Consider the following 20,721-nt stretch of genomic DNA (forward strand, 5'->3'; position numbering starts at 1 on the left):
CCCTCATGGAGCTTCCCTTCTAGAGAACACAGACAGGCAATAAACAAAGAAACAAGGAAAGCATATAATATGTCAGAATGGATATAAATATAGCGGGGAAGGGGCAAAGGGAGCTCAGCGGTGGGGGTAAGGGGTACGATCTAAGTCTTAGGGGACCTGGAGGGAGTTGAGCTATGCAAATAGCTAAGGGAAGAGCAGTTCAGGCAGAAGGAGGAGCAGCTACAAAGGCCCTGGGGTGGGAGCAGGCCAGGCTGCTGAAGGCCCCAGGAAGGCTGCAGAGTGTGCCGGAGTGGAGCACATGAGGGGAGAGTGGCAGGGGATGAAGCAGAGATAGTGCAGGGCCAGGTCACCAGGACATGCAGGATATTGTACGAAATGTGGCTTTCATATTGGGAAAAATCTCAAGACGCCGGAAGGTTTTGAGCAAAAGAGGAGATTAAGAGAAAAGGGCGGAAGTAGGACGACCAGTTCGGAGGCTCCTGCAGTCATCCGAATGAGAGGTGACCGTGGCTTGGACCGCAGCAGAGACAGAGGAGGTTGTGAGAAGTGGTTAGATTTTGAATATCTTTTGAAGGCGGAGCCAACAGGATTTGCTGACAGACCGGACGGATATGGGAGATGAGGGCAAGAGCAGAGTCGAGGAATGGCCAGGATAGACCCTGAATGGGGCAGGGAAGGCTGGGCCTCCAGGGGTCGTAAGCAGACTATCTGGAGGGGTGGGACTAGCACCTGCACACGTGCTGCCTTCTGCTCCCCCACAGGAACTTTGGTTTCCATGGACACAGCTCTGCCAAGCAGCCACCCACACTCTCCTGTCACCTGGGGCTCTGGAGTTGTTTGTGGGAGGAGGGAGGCACTCTCCAGGAGCCGAGGAAGGAAAAGCTGATCAGCAGAGGGTGGATGGCTGCAACAACGGGGGCTGCGCACACTGCTCCCTGTCCACCATGAAGGAGAAAGAGTGCTTTGGTGAAAAGTTTTATAAAATTCATCTGCAGAGGACGCAGGTGATAGAAGCTGCTCAAAACAGAAAGAAAGAAGGTCATGTGAGATGATCTTTTTCACAGGTTAGTGGCCCAAAGAGAAAAATTAGTAGTAAAAGGAATGACTGCACAATAGTCATTCATTCATTCATTCATTCATTCAGGAAATATTGAGGCGCTTGTTCAGTGCTCTTTACCACCCCATTTTGGTCCCCTCTCAGACCTGCCCTCCCTCTATACCAGAGTGGTCTTCCCTGAATGTCAGTGGGTTCATGATGTGTGTAAGGTACATCAGTGGCTTCCCATTATTCTTAAGATAAAAATCAAAACTCTTCAAACGAACTACAAGGCCCTTGGTGGTCTAGCACCTTCCAGCCTGGTTTCACACTTCCCTCCTTCTCTCTCTAGAGTTCAGCCACCCAGTCCCTCTCTCAGACCCTTGAATGTACTAGTCCCTTTCACCTTTTACACAGGGCTTTTGCACAAGTTGTCCCACCTGTCTGGTACACTCCGCCAGCCTTCAATTGGTCAGCTTCTACTTCAGGTCCCAGCCAAAGTGGCTTCCTCAGGGGAGCCTTCCCTGACGTATCTCCTAGCTTCAATCACCTCATTATAAGACTATACTCTTTTCCTCTTCATTATGAATTTTAAATCATGCCTCACTTATAGGAAGACATTATTAATATCTGTCTCCCTTTTGACTGCAGGTACCATGAGAGCCTGAGCCATGGCTTTTTCACCTGCTGTTAAAGCCAGAGCACCTAGCATAGTATCTGGCACATAATAGGACTTCAGTAAACAGATGTGGATATACTCTGCTGAATGAGATATAGTTCCACAGGGACCTTACAGTGCATTCAAGGGACAAACGGGTAGTCATCACAGTGTGAGGAGATCGTCCCCGGTGCTGAAAAAACACTAGAGAGGCACCTAGTCCAGACTAGGGCAACCAAGAAGGACCTCCCAGAGGCAGAATCTGAGCTGAGCAACACAAAGCTTGTGATTTAGGGCACCGAAAACACTTAGGTGTGATTGACATATTGGGTGGGCAGTAGGATGTAAGAAGCATGGGGCTAGAGAGGAAGGCAGATCCGAGAGGGGCCTCGTGTGCCATACTAAGGGGTGATGGGAGCCAAGACAGTGTGAAAGCAGTGGACTAATGTGGTCAGGCTTGTGGTTCAAGGAATCATATCACACCTGAACATGGGTGTCTCCATGGGGATGGAGAGAAGAAATTGCTTGGAGATCTATTAAGGAGAAAGCACAGAGAAACTGATGCATACATGGAGGAGGAGGGAGGGAGATAAGAAACTTAAGATGGCCTCCAGCTTTCTAGCCTCCATACTGTGAGGATGGTTGACCTGCTGAGATGGGGACTGTGGAAGAAGGAACAGACCTAAGGAAACGAGGGCCTGCCGGTCAAAGAGAACTGAATGTGCAGAGGCAAGGAGGCATGAACACAGACTATAGGTTCTGGGAACAATGACTGAGTCCAGTGCTTTGCTCCACCCTCCATCTCAGCTCTGGGTCATGCCTGAGCTCATTTCCCGTTTTACTGGGGCAGCCCTAGCATGAGCCTCATGCAGGATGCTGATTCCTGCACATACACACACACACTCCTGCCCCAGCGCTGCCCAGTCACATGCCTCACATTCCATAGGCACCAGGTGAAGCGAGGTTTATGTACATGGCGCCCTCTGGAGCCCAATGGGTGCCTATGCCTCCTTCAGCTTTCCCAGTTAGCCAATGCACTACTGTAGATGGGCAGCCAAACTGAAACATATATATTCTGCTGTGCTTTCTCTAATGGTTCAGTCTGATGCTCCTTCACAATCAGCACAGGAAATAAGATTAGGAATCTGGATATTTGCAAATCTGGGAGGTGGTGGAAGTGGCAAACTGATATCTGGGTGCTAAATGACATCTAGAGGTTTTCATTATTAGACACAATGTTCTGTTTAAACTTTTGAACCTGAATGACTTGAGCTGTGGCATCTTTGGTTTTCCAAATGCCCCACCATTCCCTGATGTCTCAGACTTAACTGTTTTATCCATGCACCTGCCTAGTCACTGAAGAATGGAGGAGCATGGACTTGGAGCCACAGAAATCTGGGTTTGGATCATAACTCTGGAATTACTTTTCCTCAATGAACCTCAGTTTCATCTATGAGAAGATTAGTAATACTCTACAGGGTTGGTCTGAGGCATAAATGTAATAAGTGCAGGTAATCATTAAGGATTAAAACTGCTCAAACTTATCTTTTTGAAGTGTGTGCAGTCACCCCAAAGGAAAGAATTAGTATGGAATTAGGATAAAGAGGTGCAAGGTACAGGGATACAGGTTTTGCTCAACATGAAAGAATCTTTGTAGTGGTCAGCATACCGCAGATGGAAGAGATGGCTTTAGGAAGTGGTGTGTTCCCCATCATGGGAGGTATTCAAACAAAGATCTCTATAGAGGAGTTCAAGCATCAGATCAGAGATAACTAGATAACTCAAACACTCAGTAACCCCATGGCATATGGTTCTCTCTTCCTTTGCATGGGCTGTAGATAAGGCCAACTTTGCAAAGCATCCACCAGTGGCTGTCCTGCCTCTTGGAACAGGAAATGACCTGGCCCGCTGTCTCCGCTGGGGAGGAGGTGAGTCTGCCTGTCAGTGGCAAGCTTCCCAATCGACAGGGATGCTCCACAAAGCAAGGTTGAACTTCCTTTTTAGAGATCACATTCCGCAGAGTAATACGCAACTCTGGAGTCAGATCGGCTCCATGACTGTTTTCCTGTCCTCCATTCCACGCCGAGGCCGATGCTTACTCCTCAGTATATTTATTGTCATCCTGAAACTAGCCAGCCTCTCCCAGTAGAACAAGTCATAGAGCTCCTTTGTCTCCTCCCCAGAGCTCATCCCAGTAGGGGCTCTCTTAGACAGGTGTTTCTGCATAAAATTCCCCTTTCCAAATTACTGATCCCTTCTGAATTAGGACTCAGAATGCAGACTGAAAAGCCACATCACTGGCTCTTAGGGGCATCCAGATCATCCTAGATATGCATGACAATGGCCCTCATTTTGAAATTCCCCTCAGCAACAAGCTTACAGGGTGATGGCAGGAGCTAAGGAGAACTTTGCAAACTGCAACCAGCCCCTGCAACCAGCCCCAGGAATTGGGCATGTTCCAGAGAGTGGAGAAGTTCAGGCCAGCATGTGGAGCAGACAAATCAGTCTGGCAAGCAGAGTTGGGGTGGGACTGCAGATGGCTGATCAAATCAGAGAACAATTCAAGACCAGACCAGGCAGTGGTCAGTGTTCAGAGGTCGGTGCATGCTTGGTGGGCGGGGGCAAAGCAAGCAGTAGCCAGCCCTAGAAAGAAGTTGGCAGACATGAGAAGAGCTACCAGGGTCCTCAGCCACACGCTGCGACTAGGGAAGAGCCCTCTGCTCAAAAGGGATAAGCAGAGTGTGGCCCCATGCTCTGGGCACTTAAGAAGCATAGGCAAAAATTTCGTGCAGGAAACCCAGCCTGTGCTCCCAGGTAGCCTGATGGCTACACAGTTGCTACCACTGCTATCTTGTGGGGCATCCCCTAAGCTGCTGACTAAAGCCCTAACAACTTGAAAATACTCTTCGAGGTTGCCTGCAAAGGTAAGCAGAAACGTGGAAGTGTTATTTAAAAGAAAAAACCGTCTCTCCCATTAACCTCTCATCACTTACGATTCACTTTCTGTGTTAGTTTTCTATTGCTATCTAACAAATTATCATGAACGTGAGGCTTAAAACATCCCTTTATTAGCTCACAGTCCTATAGGTCAGGAGTCCTGGAGCAAGGTAACTGGGTTCTCTGCTCAGGGCCTCACAAGCTGAAATCAAGACATCAGACAGACTATGCTCCTCCATGAAGGCTCTGGGAGAAGAATTTGCTTCTAAGCAAATTTGGGTTGTTGGCCAAATTCAGTTTTTTGTGGTTGTAGGACTGGGTCCCTGTTCCTTTGCTGGTTATGAGCTGGGACCCCTCTCAGATGCTGAAGGCCTCCTACATTCCTTGCCAGATAGATTCCTCCATCTTCAAAGCTGGCAACAGAGAACCTTCCTCCATCAAAGTCCTCTCAAGCTTTGAATCAATTTCCTAAGGAAAAGCCCAGTCCTTTCTGAGGACCCCCCAAGTTAGGTCATCTCCACCCAGGATAATCTCTCTTTCTTAAAGTCAACTGCACCGTATAATGTACCTAATCATGACGGTGACTATCCTATCTTATTTACAGGTTTTGAATGGTGTATACACTGGCGGTGGGGGGCAGGGTTCATGAGGACCATCTTAAAATTCTGCCTGCCATACTGCTCATCTCTGACATGACGCGGTCCAGAAACAGATCTTTTGTTCTTCCCAACCACCCAGCCCACCAGTTCTCTAGGGCTTGCTTCGGCTATACAGCCTGACCACCTGTGGCCAGCACCCACTCCAGTCCTGCTACTCTGACTTTCAAATCTCCTCCAGCTTTCTCTCTGATTACTCTGTATTGTCCTCTCCTTCTCTGTGGCTCAGGGAGCCTGAGTGTGTCTGTCTGGCTAACAGATGCCCTGGGGAGTCTCCTGGTCACAGATGCCCACAGGGTTCCCTGCATGGACAGTTCTCTGTGCATTAGCAACAAGTTAGTTTTCTACGTTGGGACAAATGCAATTCCATTCTCCACAGGTTACGAAGGGGGCAGCCTGACAAAAATCCTGAAGGACATTGAGCAGAGCCCCTTGGTGATGCTAGACCGCTGGCACTTGGAAGTCATCCCTAGAGAGGAGGTGGAGAACGGGGACCAAGTCCCATACGACATCATGAACAACTATTTCTCCATTGGTGTGGTGAGTTGGCACGGGTTCACCTTTCTGCATGGAAGAGAAATGCCCAAGTGGGCAGGAAAGGTTCTAGTCCTTTATTGTCCCCCTCTGGGTCCCTACACTTTACATCTCCCCGCTGACCCCAGCCTTCACTTGGGTCCAGGCATTCTTCTATCTGGCCTGGGCATGGACACCCTAATTGCACCAAGGCTCCAACTTTGATTATAGAGGAAATTCCTTCCCCTTATAATTTTAACTAACACAAGAAAAGACAGGACATTTTTCAAAAGACTTATTTACCCTTTGGATAATTTGAAGCATTGAAGAAAAGCAGCACCAAGAAACAACCAATGGGTGAGTTCAGGAGGAAGGAGACTCACATGAGCTTCCAGAGTTGGGAATTCTGATCCTCCAGGGAGGACTGCATAGTCCCAAGGTGGCTTGGCTGGCTCAGCTCCAGAATTCTTTCTTTCCTGTTTTCTCCCTTAATCCCAACCCTTTTCCCCACACTCTGAGTGCTCGTAATCCTCTGGGGGCACCTCCCCTGACTGACCCCTCTGTGCTCTGTGTTCCTCCTTGGTGCTCTCATAGTCCTCTGTACTCAGTGTACTCTCTGCATTATATTGAAGGGACTGGTATAATATGCTTGTTTTGTCCCTCCTCCCCCAATGCGCACGCACGCACACACACACACGCACACGAGTAGTGCCCAGTTTTTCTTTCTTTCCCCAGCCTCCAGCATATCTAGTACAGCTCAGTTAGTTTGTTTTGCTGAATTCGGCTTCTGGTCCAAGGAGTACAGGGTGGACACTGCTCCCCAAACTGGTAGGGACAGGATGTGAAGAGAAGGAATCAATCATTTCCATAAATAGAGCTCTGGCACTAGCTCCTACTGTGTGTTCTCAACTGTGCCAGACTTTATGTATTTTAGTCCTCAACAGCAATCCTGTTGGTATCATTGTCCCCACCATCACCATGTACAGGTGAGGCCTCGGGATACAGGATGAGCAAGGGGCAGAAATAGCATATGCACACTGTGCCTCACTCTGAAGCCAGGCTCTTTCCTCTGTGTCCCTGTCTTGAGAATTACGCTGCCCAGTTTCATAAGCATTTGAGTCCCTCCAGACCTAGACTGTGTGATGCCTGCATGCCTCAGTCATCCCAACTTGTGTCCTTTTTGACAATTTTGGTGGTTTAAAAAAGAGAAAGAAGAGATATATTGAGGGAAAAGCAGGTTTAAAGAAAGGGTTTTGTTTTTTTAGTAAGACTAAAAGGAAACCATGGAAGAGGAAAGGATTAATGATAATAATACCTAATATTTACAAGATTTAAAGTTTATCATATTTACAGATGTTTTCTTGATTTCTGTGACTACACTGAAGGGCAGTATCACCTCCATTTCATAGGTGAGGAAACAGACAGATTAAGGGATTTGCCTTCGTTTTCTGGCTCCTAATCCAGCACTCTTTTTCTATTACTAAAACAGAAGACAGGAGCATTGCCGGACCATGATAGGTTCTGAGAGGATGGAAGTGTTGGACCAGGAGTGAATTCAGGGGTCCCTGTGCCCAATCTGGTTTATCTTCCCAGGTCCCCTGCCCTCAGTTGGGAAAGATGTCTTTCCCTAAGCCTCTTCCAGCTCCCCCTACAGTGACCTAAGCAGACCCCTCCCTCCTTTTCTTGGCTCAAAGACCCCACTTCTTTTTGGACCACCTGTTCAGACTCCATTTCCCTTAATGAGAACACACGGTCTTTACCTCCTACGAATCAGACACAACTAACAGGGCTGGCATTCAGGGGGCTTCTGGAGCATGAGCTTCCCATCATTACAGCTGCGTAAAAACTCTGTGTCTTTTGCCAATAGTAACGAGAGTATAACTTGCTAACGTTTATTGGGTACTTACTGCACACTAGGCACAGTTTCCTTATTGGTAGATATTGTCATCGTCCTTTTGCATTTTGTAGGGAAGCGTAGGTACAGAGACAGGTCCAAGCTGGTGAGTGGTAAAGCCAGGAGGCACTACTGTCGTGCTCCAGAGCCCACTGAGCTGTGGGCCATGAGCCTGGCAGCCTCTGCACAACCCCCTCCAGCAGCATTTGGGTGCCCGGGATGGGGGGACCTCCAAATTTAATGTGTGATGGCTCACCTATGCCCTTTGTCAGAAAAGCAAATTTCACCCCCTTGATTCGCATTCTGATTCAGTTGGTCTGGGAATTTGCTTTTTTAACAGACCCCTGAGATAATTTTTATGCAAATGGTCCTGCCCAAGTCTTCAGTGAGTGAACACAACCCATTAGAGCAGAGAATGGTCAAGGAAGTGGTTCTTCAAAGGAGCAGAAACCAGAACTAAAACAGATGAAAGAGAATAAAGACCGAGAGAGGGGGCAAACCAGCACCTATAAGCAACCAGCCAGAAGTACGAGCTGAGTAGTGCAGGGTGACCTGTACGGGAACTTCTAGAAGGCAAGTTACAGTCACAGCTGCCTTCAGAGTCTTCAGCCCTTGATCTTCTCTCCTTACCACACCCAACTCTGACTGCCCAAAACAACACGATTCCTGACCATCTCTATACCCCATCTCTACACCGTACCATATACAAAGAAAAAAACTCACTTAGTATTAGCTGACCAAATGGATGAACACAGTAAAGAGGAATAGACAACTACCCCCGCCCTCCCAACTAGATAACCAAGCCTAATTCTAAGAGCCAAGACCGATCATGGTTTTAATTCATTCTTGCAAATAAGTGAGAGAAGAGGGAAGAAGACCAACTAATTGTCCCCCAAGGAAATGCATACAAATAGATTCTCCATCATACTCAGTGGTCAAGATATTTATTTGCCCGAGGCTAACTTATAATAATCTAGTCTGTTCATCTTTCAAATTATGAAGAACTCCACAGTATCTTTCCTTATGATTTTTTTCATACACCTTTCGCTTGTGCATGTTTAGTATTTTATTGCAAAGCAGTGAGGGACCAGGACTGTGTTTTACCTCCTCAGTGTGCCCTTAGCCTTCTCTCAATAAAATGTTTGCAGGGTTTGTGTGCTTGCTCTTTAAAAATTGGAAAGGGAAATTCTTGAGAAAACAAGTAACCAACACACAACCCTAACAGAATCTGGGGCTGACATTTGCAGAAGCTCTTGCTCCGTATTTGACTTCCCAAACTTGTAAGAGGAGAAGTAGGTATGTAAACCAACCTAAGGTTTTACTTCCTTATGATGATTACAGTCTGTTTCCTTTGGCAAAAGGAGCCTTCCAAAGTCTTTGCCTCTTTTGAAGGGCCTGGAATATCTATTGATATCAAATGTCTGCTGCCTTGCATTTGCAAAGGTGATGACAATGACTGCTGCTGTGGTGCCCTTGGGTGGTATAGAATTTGCCCTGACAGTTCACTCTATCCCCTTGTTAACGACAAAACTCATTTAATAAACAAGACAGACTCTCCTGGCCTAACCAGGGAGTGACTGTGGCCTCCTTGTCACCACATTCCTATCACCCACATACATGCCAGCTCCCCTCAGCGAAGAGTTGAGATAGTTGGCCTTCTCAGTCCTCTGATAACATCCATTGGCAGGAGATTTTAAACACAGTCATTCAGGATGCTACTTCCTCTGACTTCTCTGGCCTTCTCGTCTCTGTTCTTTATTTTTGGATTTGCAGAAATGTCAGGATGGCCAGGTATCAGTGACAGGAAGTTTGAGACTGCGAAATAATTCCTAGGGTATGTGTAACTCTGAATGCCTCAAAGGCTCTGCTTTCACTGAGCCTTAACAGGACGAGTGAACAGCTAATCCCTTGATTCAATGAAATCTATTTCTGATGCTAAGGGAACCCAGGGGCCAAGAAGAGGCCACAGCCATCACACTAACCCACACACCATTTTCCACCTTACAGACTATACTTATCAGACTTCACCAGCCAAGTTTCCACAATCATATGCCTCCTACCAATTAGGGAGTGTGTGTGCGTGCGTGCGTGTGTGCGCGTGTGTGTGTGTGTGTGTGTGTGTATCATCATTTTCACTGCAACCTTTGGATTCCCTCAGCCTCAGGTTTTTGTCTCTCACCTACGAGAGCCATAAAGCTACTAAAACAATAGGACCCACTGAAAGGTGTCTTGAACAAGAGGTCTACACTCTTTTTTATGCCATAATTTTTCAGAACAATTCAAATTTCAAATATTCTGTCTTATTGTCTCCTCTCTGTCTTTTTATCTCCATAAGTTGCTAAAGTGACTTACACCTGCATCGTCCAATATTGTAGCCATTAGCCACATGTGGCTAGTGTGTACCTAAAGTGGGGCTAGTCTAAATTGAGAGATGTGGTGAAGTGTAAAATACACACTAAATTTCAAAAATGTGATATGGAGAAAAGAATTTAAAATATCTCTGTAATTTATATATTAATCACATGATGTAAGGATAATATCTGTTAATTAAATATGTTATTAAATTTAATTTCCTCTCCTTTCACTTTTTTAATGTGGCTGCTAGAAAGTTTTTAATTTATTTCTACTGGACATCACTGGCCTAGACATCTCGCTATCTCGACATCCAAATGACTGCTGCTTATATTTGAAAAGGGCACAAAAGTCTTTTACCCAACTGTGCTCTTAAAGTTTTAGTTCAGGAAAGAGTAGCTGCATGGCCAAACTGCTGTCATCTCCTCTTCATCCCACACCTCAGAGAGAAGACCCCAAAAAGTGAGGCTGTCAAAAATGCCATCATCACTTCCACAGGTTCAAGTTTCCCATCTACACCCCACTCTCTTCAGAACAGAAGTCTCATTTTGCTGTAATTATTACCAGGAAAGCGTTTGAACCATTGTAGGTAGCACCAGTTTCCAAAATTTAAATGACATCACTACTGAAAGTAAGTACACTCAGATCAGTACCTGACACAGAGAAGCTCAACAAAGAGTGAAGGTGAATCTTAATTCTTTTTAATCCTCAGGTGGGGAAATACGGTCAAGGCTCTGACCGTATTTCCCCCTGGAAATACGGTCAAGGCTCTGACCGTATTTCCCCCTGAACAGCAAAGGAACTGCTGGACTCTCCTTCGCTACTTTGTGCATTTACCAAGGAATTACAATGTCAAATTATGAACCACATGCTTAACTAATAATATTACAAAGGCTGGTCTTTGTGAAAAGAAGTTTTACAGGACCTAGTTATAAAAAACCAAGGATTATCGGACCGACATAGAAGGAGGGGGCCTGTGCACATATCCCAGAGGATAAAAAAGCCAGGAGCCAGTCACAGCAGCATTGGGAGCAGGGATAGTGAAGTACAAATTGTGCCAGGCAACATATGATTGCTTTTTTCTTTTCTTTTCTTTCTTTCTTCCTTTCTTTTTTTTTTCCTGACAGAAGAAAATTAGTGCTTTGAAGGAACCCAAGTAGATAGAATGTTTTCTTGACTTCTAGAGAAGCACTTGACAGATGTCATATGAATGTTATTCAGAGTGTTCACTGAAACTTGCTCAGAGAGAGGGAGGTGGGCGCAGTCTGGCAGCATGAAGCACGGCTGCCCGGAGAAGCTGTGCAGGCTGGATAAGCCTGGGGGACAGAGGCTTCCCAGGGGTTTGCACATCTCCCACCGTGTGTCCACAGGGGTGCCTAACCAAGACCTTCAACTCTGGATGTGTCTTAAACTAAAAACTAAAAAATTAAGCAAGAGCTAGAGTTTAAAAAAAATGTTAAATTCCCAAGACGTGATTTCAGCAAGGAGTGTTTGCCAACCACAAAATAATTGCAGAAGCTCCTCTTTGCTCTTTAACTTGCTTTTGGATTTTTGTCCCCACCATTAGCTTGTATTTTACACACCACACACAGCACATGCTCAAAAAATGCTTCTTCACTGCACTATATCTTCTGATGTTAAAAAAAAAAAAAATTAGAAAAAAATTTTTGTAGTTTCCATATCAAGAAAAGGAATTAACATGTACTAGCTAAAAATTCACTGAATGGAATTTCAGTTCTCTTTTAGCCACATATTCCAGTAAATAAGTTTCTGTACCTTTTTCCCCTGCACAAATCTGAATCAGTTCCCTTGTTTTTGTCACTCTGCCACCCCATACCAATTAGTTTGTTTATTTCTAAAGTCTACCATCTGCACCTGAAGTGCTGGCATGAGAGCTAAAGGGACATTCACATTCTTCTGCTGGAAAATCAGACCATTAATAAGGGTGGAAGACCAGGTTTCAGGAGGAAAGATGAGTTCAGTTTTAGGTCTGAAGCTCAAGGCTGGTTCTAGAGACATGTATTGTGGAGACACAGCATCTAGATGCTAGTAACAACTATGAGAACTCAAACTGGCCCGTGACATGAAGTGTAAGCTGCAGATTGGACTCAGAGCTAAAAAGTTCTGATCCAACGATGGAGAGCCCAGAAGCATAGTGTCACGGGAGCTATTGTCACTGTGCATTCTAAGAAGCAGGTGGCCAAGAGTACAGCAAAGGGATGTGCTAATAGGAGATCAGCAAAGTGTCCACAGAATTTGGTCATGAGGCTCTTATTGACCTTGGGGAGAATCATGTCCATGGAATGATCAAGAAGCAGAAGTCAGAAGTTTAAATATACTTTTTGTTATCTACTACGCGTGTTATCTAATGCTACCAATTATTTTTACTGTTGTGGATAATTAAGAGTTGATATATAAGGGCACCTACCAATATCAGTTTTCTGCTTTTGACAATGTACTATCGTTATGTAAGATGCTATCACTGGGGGAAGCGGGGTGAAAGGGACACAGGAACTCACTGTACTATTTTTGCAACTTCTTGTGAGACTTAAATATTCCAAAATAAAAAAGTATTTTTTAAAGAGTGAATATGGCAAGGCATTTCCAGAGGCTCACATTAACCCCCCCCCCACACACACACACACACACCACACACACAAAGTCTTCTGCATTCTCACTGCTCACAGACCCAGACACCCTCCTCAAAGGGCAGAGGCTGTCCACTCCACTCGCCCTGCACTATGGCAGGGTAGAGGGGGAATATTGCAAGGAGTCAACTGGCATAGGCTCTTCAAGCAGTGTGGCAGTAGCCCTTAACTTTGGACCTGGTGTTCTCCCCTGTGAGATGGGCCCTCAGGGTTTGGGGGATCGTGAGAGTGTGGGCTTCCCTTCTTCCACATCGCAGGGTCATGACCACTAACCAGGGGTCTGCTCTCTTGTCTCTTTCTCTTTCAGGATGCTTCTATTGCACACAGATTCCACGTGATGAGAGAGAAACACCCTGAAAAATTCAACAGCAGGTAAGAGGGTCGTGCAGCTGCAGCCCCCGCTACACTGCCCGCACCCCTCCCCCGTGCCTCCCGCTAGTCCGAGGCCCCCACCTGCTCTCACCCGAGTATTCTTGGCCCCGCCGCCCAGGGACTTCGCTTTCCTGCCACGTTGCCTGAAGGAAGGCTTCCATTTCCAAGAAAATACTGTCAGGAACCTGCCGCAGCCTGGCCTCTTGTCTTCTCCCAGAGGTTGATATGCAGAGGGAAGAAGTTGGGGGCGGGAAGAAGGGAGCGATGCGCCCGCCGTGTGGAGTAAGGGTCTGCTCTTAGCTAACTGGAACCCCTCCTGGGGCTCGGCAGCTTTCTCGAAACGTACCCGCTGCCCGACCCCCAACCCCGGCGATTCCTCTGGGGAGAGGGGCAGCCAGGATGGCAGGAGCCTCAGCTTCTCTCGGTCTCAGAGGAGGCGGTAGCTCCCGGGCCAGGGCCCTAAGAGCCAAGAGGGCGTCGCCTCCGCTTCCTGGGACAGCAGAGGGCAGCAGAGGGAGGCCGGTGCAGAGCCGGCGAGACCCCGAGCCCACCAGATCCCAGCCTGAGCCTGTGCACCCTATGTGAAGTCTGGATATTAGGTACGAAAATGATAACAGAGAGAAAACCAGATCATTTGCAAATAAAGCCAACCCCTTCTTGCTGGTGGAAGGGAATTTGAGAGAAGTGAGTTGTGACTGGCATAGAGCTACTCCTGGGATTAAATTGCCTTTCTCCCTTCTTTTTTCCTTCTCCGTGGTTAATTTTCATCCTTTCTCTTTCCTGTTTGTTGCACCATTTCAAGATGACCACTGGGTTCCACTCTACCCTCAGGCAGGTGGGGAAGAAGGACTTGCCCTGAGCTCCATGGGCTTGACTGTAGCCTGCACTAGCCTCTTTAAAGCAGAAGTCCGGTGTTATCTGAAGACATTCATTTAAAACCCAACTCCTGAAAAGCTCCACATTTTTATTCCTACTCCTTTCCCCTGATCCCACAGCCTAGGAGGTTGGCCAGGAAGAAGAAAGTATTTTTAGGGATCAGAAACTGAACCTAATGAAGCTACTTCAGCTTCGGGAAAAGTGAGCTATAGGATCTAATAGTAGCTGAACTAATCTTCTTAGGATGTGCATTCTGTCACCGGCCTCTTCTGTTTCTCACACACACACAGATCTTGCACACTCACGAAACACTATTAATATGTACTTCTAGCCCCTGTTCCTACTATAGTAACAAACTTACAAATCAATTGATGTCTTCTCACCATCTTTTTCACTCTCATATATACACAAAATCACATAGAAAAAAAAAAAGTACTCTTCCATCCATTCCAGACTTTCATGGTCTTTTCACACAGGTACCTTTATACATACTCGTGCACACATGCTTGTTAAGATGCCATATGCTTGTGAAATACAGGAGGTTCTGTTCATTCATTCATCTATTGAATGAATGTATCTTTTGTAAACATACCAGGTACCAGGCACTGCTCCATAGCTGTTTTGAATAGCCATGTGTTGGGGGGCTCTCAGTCCAATAGTGGAGACAGACTGGAAAGCAGATATGCATGGTGAACACAAAGCAAAGGCATGGAACTTGGTGTGGCAGGCTTTCCAACGACAGATGCCCAAACCAAGACACAGAAAACAAGTACATATTTTCCAGGTCAACAAAAAGTGAGGGGCAACCCAAGGAGAAGGAACCAAATATACAAAAAGATACCAAGAAGTACAAGAATGCAGCATGCTTGGAGAAGAGCAAGCTGTGTAGTGTGGTCAGTTATGTGGTCTCTTGGCACAAAAAGAAGCAAAACCACCATAGCTGGTAGAAAGCAAGGAGGCAGACAGATGGAGAAATTTCTCTGTATTCCAAAAATCCATAGGTCAACATATGACATAAATAGAGCAATCATCAATCATCTACATAATTGAGTACCATTAGAAAGATACTTCTGTCAGAAAAAAAGTTGTAATCGCACATTACAGTGAAAACTTTAAACAAATTTACTTTGCCCCAAATGACTGTTTTTCCTTCCTACTTCCCAGTTCCCATTAACAAGACTACTTTCTGCAGTTAGGTGCCTGCCTCACCCTTCACCTGATTGAGGTCAAGGTAGTGTGGTCACCGAGAATGACAGGCATGGGGATTTGCATGTAAATCCATGTGCCTACTAATAAATGAAGACACAGTGGCATAGAGGTAGGCCATGTTTCACCAGGTCCCAGAACACTTCCTATTAAGAATTTTGAATCCATGCTGCTTCTACCCTGCCTGTTTGCTCATGTTGAAAATACCCAGGAGTGCCCAATTTGTCCACTGAGAGGCAGGCGAGCAGCCATTTTCTCCAGGCTTCCTTATTTAGCTTTGGAGATGGTTTTAAATAGGCAGGTGGTTGTTGCCATGGTTACCCCATTACACCAGCAGCTAAACTTAGGAAGGGCCACAAGGGATAGGAAGAAAGCTTGATACTGGGGATTTGGAAATGTAAACGATATTATCAAACAAGTCTTTGTTTTATTCGGCTGAATTCAGGTTTTCCAGAGTACGCACTGCTTGTCTGGAGGCCTTTACTGTTTAATGCCTGGGACAGGGCCCTCAAGGATAACCCTGAAGTTAAATCTAGGGAATTGTGACTCTTTTCTTTTGAACAAGGGAGTGTGACTAGTCAAGGCTCAAATTTATCTGGAAGCTTGAATCTTTGGCTTGGCTCACTGAATTTTCAGGGCTATTCCAACAAGAACTCTTAACCCGAGGCACAAGGCCTGCAGGAGCTCTGCAAACACCGTGTTATTGTATGTAAGATATTCAATATGTTTTTCTGGAAAGAATGTCCATAACTATCAGAAGGTTTCTGACGGGACCCATGACCCTCAAATGGTTAAAAGTCATAGTTCTGAGTCCTCTTTGAATCCTCAGAGGCATCAAACTATGACTCAGATGTTGGTGTTTCAGGAATGTCTCTCTATACAAGCTGTTGCCAAGGAAGGAGATTGGTTGCACAAAATTAAATTATGTTTCCTAGTGGAATTGTTTTGTTAATGGTGCAAGAACCAGACCCAACAATGCAGGAGGATGAGCCTAGTGCGATAGTCAAGGGGGAAAAAAGGCTTTTAATGGCAGAAACGGAGCTATGTTTGATACATTCTACTTTCTAATCCTTGACAGAGTAATTATTAATTGCTAATTTAGGAATGTTATAAAAAATGATCATCTCATTGTTGACACAAACAACAGAAGAAAGATTTAATTCACCTGAGATTCTAACGTGTTAGAAAGTGTTCTAGGCTACAAGGGTAAGCAAGACATGCTTCCTGCCTTCAAGTAATTTGTAGACTAGCAGAGAAGAGAAATAATCTTCAAATATTTTTTAGAAAATTTTTTTCACATACAGGAGGTTTATTTAGTAGATAATACAGTATACAGGAAGTTGTATAATATAAGACACTTAATGGTTTCATCCCAAACATCACTTGTAAATAAATGAATTGTTTAGAGTACACAAATAGAGTTATATGGGAACTAAACCCAGAACTGTTATTTTTTTGAGCTCCTATTAATACCTGGCAATAAACTAGTTTCTTTAAATATATTTGATTATTTAAATCCCAAAACAACCATCCAGGGTAAATGTTAGCATTTCCATTTTACAGATAAAGGAACAAAGGCTAGAAGTCAAGTCGCTTAACTGAGGGCATACAACTTTTTAAGCAGTAGAGCTGATACAATTCTTTTTCTTTAATTGAAATATAATTGACATGTAACATTATATTAGTTACAGGTGTACAACAGTGATTCAATATTTGTATATATTGTAAAATGATCACCACGTGAGTCTGATATGATTCTAACCTAGCTCCTAGTGTCAGAGTTCAAACTCTGTTTACTGCACCTGCTCTCTCCCATGGATTTCATTTAGCAAACATCTGTTACATATCAAACACCCTGATGGATACTTATTATACATGATTTCACTCAGGGCTCACAGTAAAGTGCAAGGGTAAGTGCTACTGTCCCCATTTCAGAGATGAAAAAAATTAAGGCTAAAGAGGATGGAGCTCTTAGCACCTCCATCCACCATTATGGATTGTCTCCGTGGGAAAATGCCTGCTTCATTCTAAAGTGGGGCAAGAGGTACACCGCCCACTCTTAACTTGTGTGGCACAACCCTTCTCCCCATCTAATGTCCATGGCAAGGAGCAGGACAAACTACATGATTTATGTGGGCCAGTGCAAAATGCAAGGCCCCTCTTTCAAAAATTATTAAGAATTTCAAGTCAGTGACAGCAGAGCATTCAACCAAGCATAGAGCCCTTCTAAGTGTGGGGCCCTGTGAAACTGTACAGATCTCACACTTGTGAGCTGGCTTCGGCAAGGCAAGAGGAATGAATAAAACAGATACATTTGCCAGGGCTCATAGAGTGGGGATGTTTGCAATGAAGGTGAAAGAATGGAGGAAAGAGGATTTTGCATCAGGTAGGAGGGAGAAGATATCAACCACTCAAACAGGCAGTAGTCAGTATTCTCAGGGGAGCTGAGAGTGTACCACTAGTCTTCCAGATACCCAAGGGCCAGCCCTCCATGAAGTTTCTGCACTAACTCTCCATGAAGATTTTTGTCTATGTGGAATATATACAGAGAGCTACCTAATTCCAATATCACTGTAAGTGAGTGTCCAGAAAGAGAAGTCTAACTATAGAATTTTTTTTGTTGTTGGTCAGAAACTCAGAGCACTTGGAGAATGTGTTATTCCAAACCTGTTGAGTGCCATCCACTTGAATCTGTCCCTCAGCAGTTTAGGCTGAAGCAAGGTATTTCCTGTTAGGATCTTCAAAGGGACCGAAATAGTGCTTTATTCCTTCCAGAAGCTGACTACCTTTTCCAAAAGCCCTTGGGTAATTGATAGGCTCTGGAGTGTTAGCTTTCTTGGAGCCAGGGCTGTGGAGTAGCTGTTGAGGGGTTCCCCACAAGCCCTAATGTAGCCCGAGTCCTTAAGACATTAGAAATACAGCTCGCAAATAACTAAGCACTTAGGCACCAGGGTCTGGTCTAAGTTAGCATCAAAACTTGGCTCTGCCACTTACTAGTTGTATGACCTTGGGCAAGTTACTTAATCTCTTTAATCCTTTGCTTCCTCCCCTGAAAATCTTGCAGGGTTGTTATAAGTATTTAATGAGATAATGTGACACATTGTAGGTTCTCAATAAACATTTGTTGTTGAATATTGTTGAATGACAAGCATGAGGAAAGCATGGCCTTAGATTGCCAGTAAAACATTGCCAATAAAAGACTTTTCTGTTGGAGTGGCAAATGGGATTCAGTTACCATAGGGTCGTTGCTTCATTCGCATGGCTCTTGAACTGAAAAGTTGGAGGATAACTAAAAGTTGGAGGAGGTCTCCGCTGTGGTACACTGAATCTGTTGAAATCCCTCTGTAGGGGGCAGGAGGATGGCACCAATTAACCAGACAGGATTGGGTTGGATTCTACAGAACTGAAGCTGTAGAGAAAATACCTTCCACTGGCTCCTCGGGTGTCCAAGAGGCAGAAATTTGGGGTCTAAATATGAGATTTTTGAGTCCAAATGCCAAGTCCAGGCTAGAGGCAGGATCGAGGTAGGGGTCACAGACCCAAGTGACATGGTAAACAGGAGGAATGGTGTAGGAGTGAATAAGGAGGGGTTGCAGGGCAGGTGCCATGTGCTCCATGGTTACACAGAGCTTACCAGCTGGGCCCATGGAGTGCACAGTGGCTGGCAGGTGAGTGGTCCAGGGCAGTCAGACACTAGAGACATAACTACCTTCCTTCACTGATGTTTGCTCTCCCCTCACCCACCGAGCATCTAGTTTCCCACTTTGGATGAACACAGAGATGTTCTGTGGGAGGCAAAATAGAAACCAGCAAAGCTCAAATCATAGTTCTAGATATGAAAGGGCCTCCTTTCTTGAATATCTATAGTATGCTCTGCAGTCACAAGCATAAACTGTATCACCATTTATATAAGATCTTCTGTTTTTATCTAAAAATAAAACCATTCTAAGTTATTCTTTCCAGGAGCCCTGTGAAGTACCCTGATGTTACAGCTCAAGTGTTTGACTTTCCCAACACATAAAGGTACAATATCAGCAGATACAGTAGGGTTAAAATCCTTCATATTGTGCCCTGAATTGGGCTTACCTTCTCCTCCTCTGGTACTTCGCACCTGCGAAAGACCAGCCCTAGGCACCCAGAGGTCCCAACTGTCTGCACTTTTTCCCTCAATCTAGCAATTTTTTTCCAAATATTTGGGATTCAGAAAAGCCCCAAATGAAATTGATTGTGCTATTTTCTATTTCTATTCTTAGTTCTATAGGTATTTATAAAGGAAGTGCACACCTTAAGCTTTGTGTTCAAATCTTTGACTCTTCAAGTCAATTCTGACAGAGCAACTTATTTAATTACTTGAATGTTTATATACTAGCCCACAGGAATGTTTTATCACCCACCCTCCACACGCTTCCTTGGGAGAGACGAAGAGAGTAAAATGAATGAAATATGGGTTTGTGTTTTTGTTTTTTTGGATTTTTTTTTTCCACCAGGCATTCATCATTATGCAACAGCAGAAGACCAGGGTTTTTTGGGGGTGTTTTTTTTTTTTTTGGCTGTCTTACTTGTTTACAGTCAGCCCTTGATATTTTGCAGAAACAAGGGAATAGCAACATGAATCATTTAAAGCTGTGGATGGTCAAAGATTTTAGGAGGCTTTTATTAATATTTGTGTGCAGATCTCTCTGCTCTAAAGATTCACAATATTTTAAATAATATGATGAAATCGCATTAACTCTTAACATTTCCTTCCACTTTCTCCCGGCTCCCCCATCCATGATGGAACTGACAGCACCATTTTTTCAGGCTGATACACATGAGTAGCCTATGATATCTCAAGGCTCCCTAAAAAGTTGCCAATTTACCTAACAGGTAAATTGAACTGTAGCTTAACAGGTCTTACCTTAACAGGTAAATTGACCTGTAGCTTAACAGGTCTTTTCTTCTAATCCTTGCCAGGCTGGAACAAGAAAGGTATAATTCATGTCAACAAAGTGGAATCAGTTTGTGAAAATATCAGAAGGAACTTGAAAGCAAGCTATGTTTTCAATTCTTTTAGGCCAGATAATCCAAGAGTTATCAGTATTTATTTATTGATTAATCTCTAGAAATATTTCCATCAAAGAGCTCAAGATGTAGTATAGAATCAAGTTCAGGAGGGTTAAGGTCAGCATGATAACCTCATGGAAGAAAATCAAAGTACACAAGTTCAAAGTAAGATGAGAACTGGCTAGGTCCTCTAATGGGTATTGACACTCTGGATGCTTTCCAGAAGGGAGAGGTCGAGAAAGTCCTGGAACTTGAAACCACATCTTACAAGGAAGGGCTGAATTTGGGATTGTTTCACTCAAAAAGTGAAGACAGGGAGAAGTGATTATTGCCCTCAGATATTTTAAAGTGTTTTTCATGAAGGGGGAATTGGGTTTTTTTGCATGATAAATCAATAAGAAAAGTGACTAGCTAGACCAATTTGAGCTGCAAATAAAGGACATCAATTCTAACAATTAGAACCATCCTCAAGAACAGGGAGCGGTTGGAGAGGGGTTCCACTTTTATGCTAAGGCAGGTGCTGGGCAATC

The 20,721-nt window shown here is 44.6% G+C and overlaps 1 protein-coding gene across 5 annotated transcripts in view; it reads left to right on the plus strand.

Moving 5' to 3' along the window:
• DGKG (diacylglycerol kinase gamma) overlaps positions 1-20,721 on the plus strand; it is a 141,765-nt gene that overhangs the window by 41,183 nt on the left and 79,861 nt on the right. For all 5 annotated transcript variants that reach the window (XM_023525965.1, XM_023525977.1, XM_023525972.1 and 2 more), the window contains 3 exons: positions 3,533-3,622; positions 5,667-5,827; positions 13,002-13,066. In XM_023525965.1, the coding sequence (XP_023381733.1) occupies positions 3,533-3,622; positions 5,667-5,827; positions 13,002-13,066 (316 nt within the window). The remainder of the gene's footprint in view (positions 1-3,532; positions 3,623-5,666; positions 5,828-13,001; positions 13,067-20,721) is intronic.

Source organism: Pteropus vampyrus, unplaced genomic scaffold (genome assembly GCF_000151845.1).
Source record: "Pteropus vampyrus isolate Shadow unplaced genomic scaffold, Pvam_2.0 Scaffold14, whole genome shotgun sequence".
Lineage (NCBI taxonomy): Eukaryota > Metazoa > Chordata > Mammalia > Chiroptera > Pteropodidae > Pteropus > Pteropus vampyrus.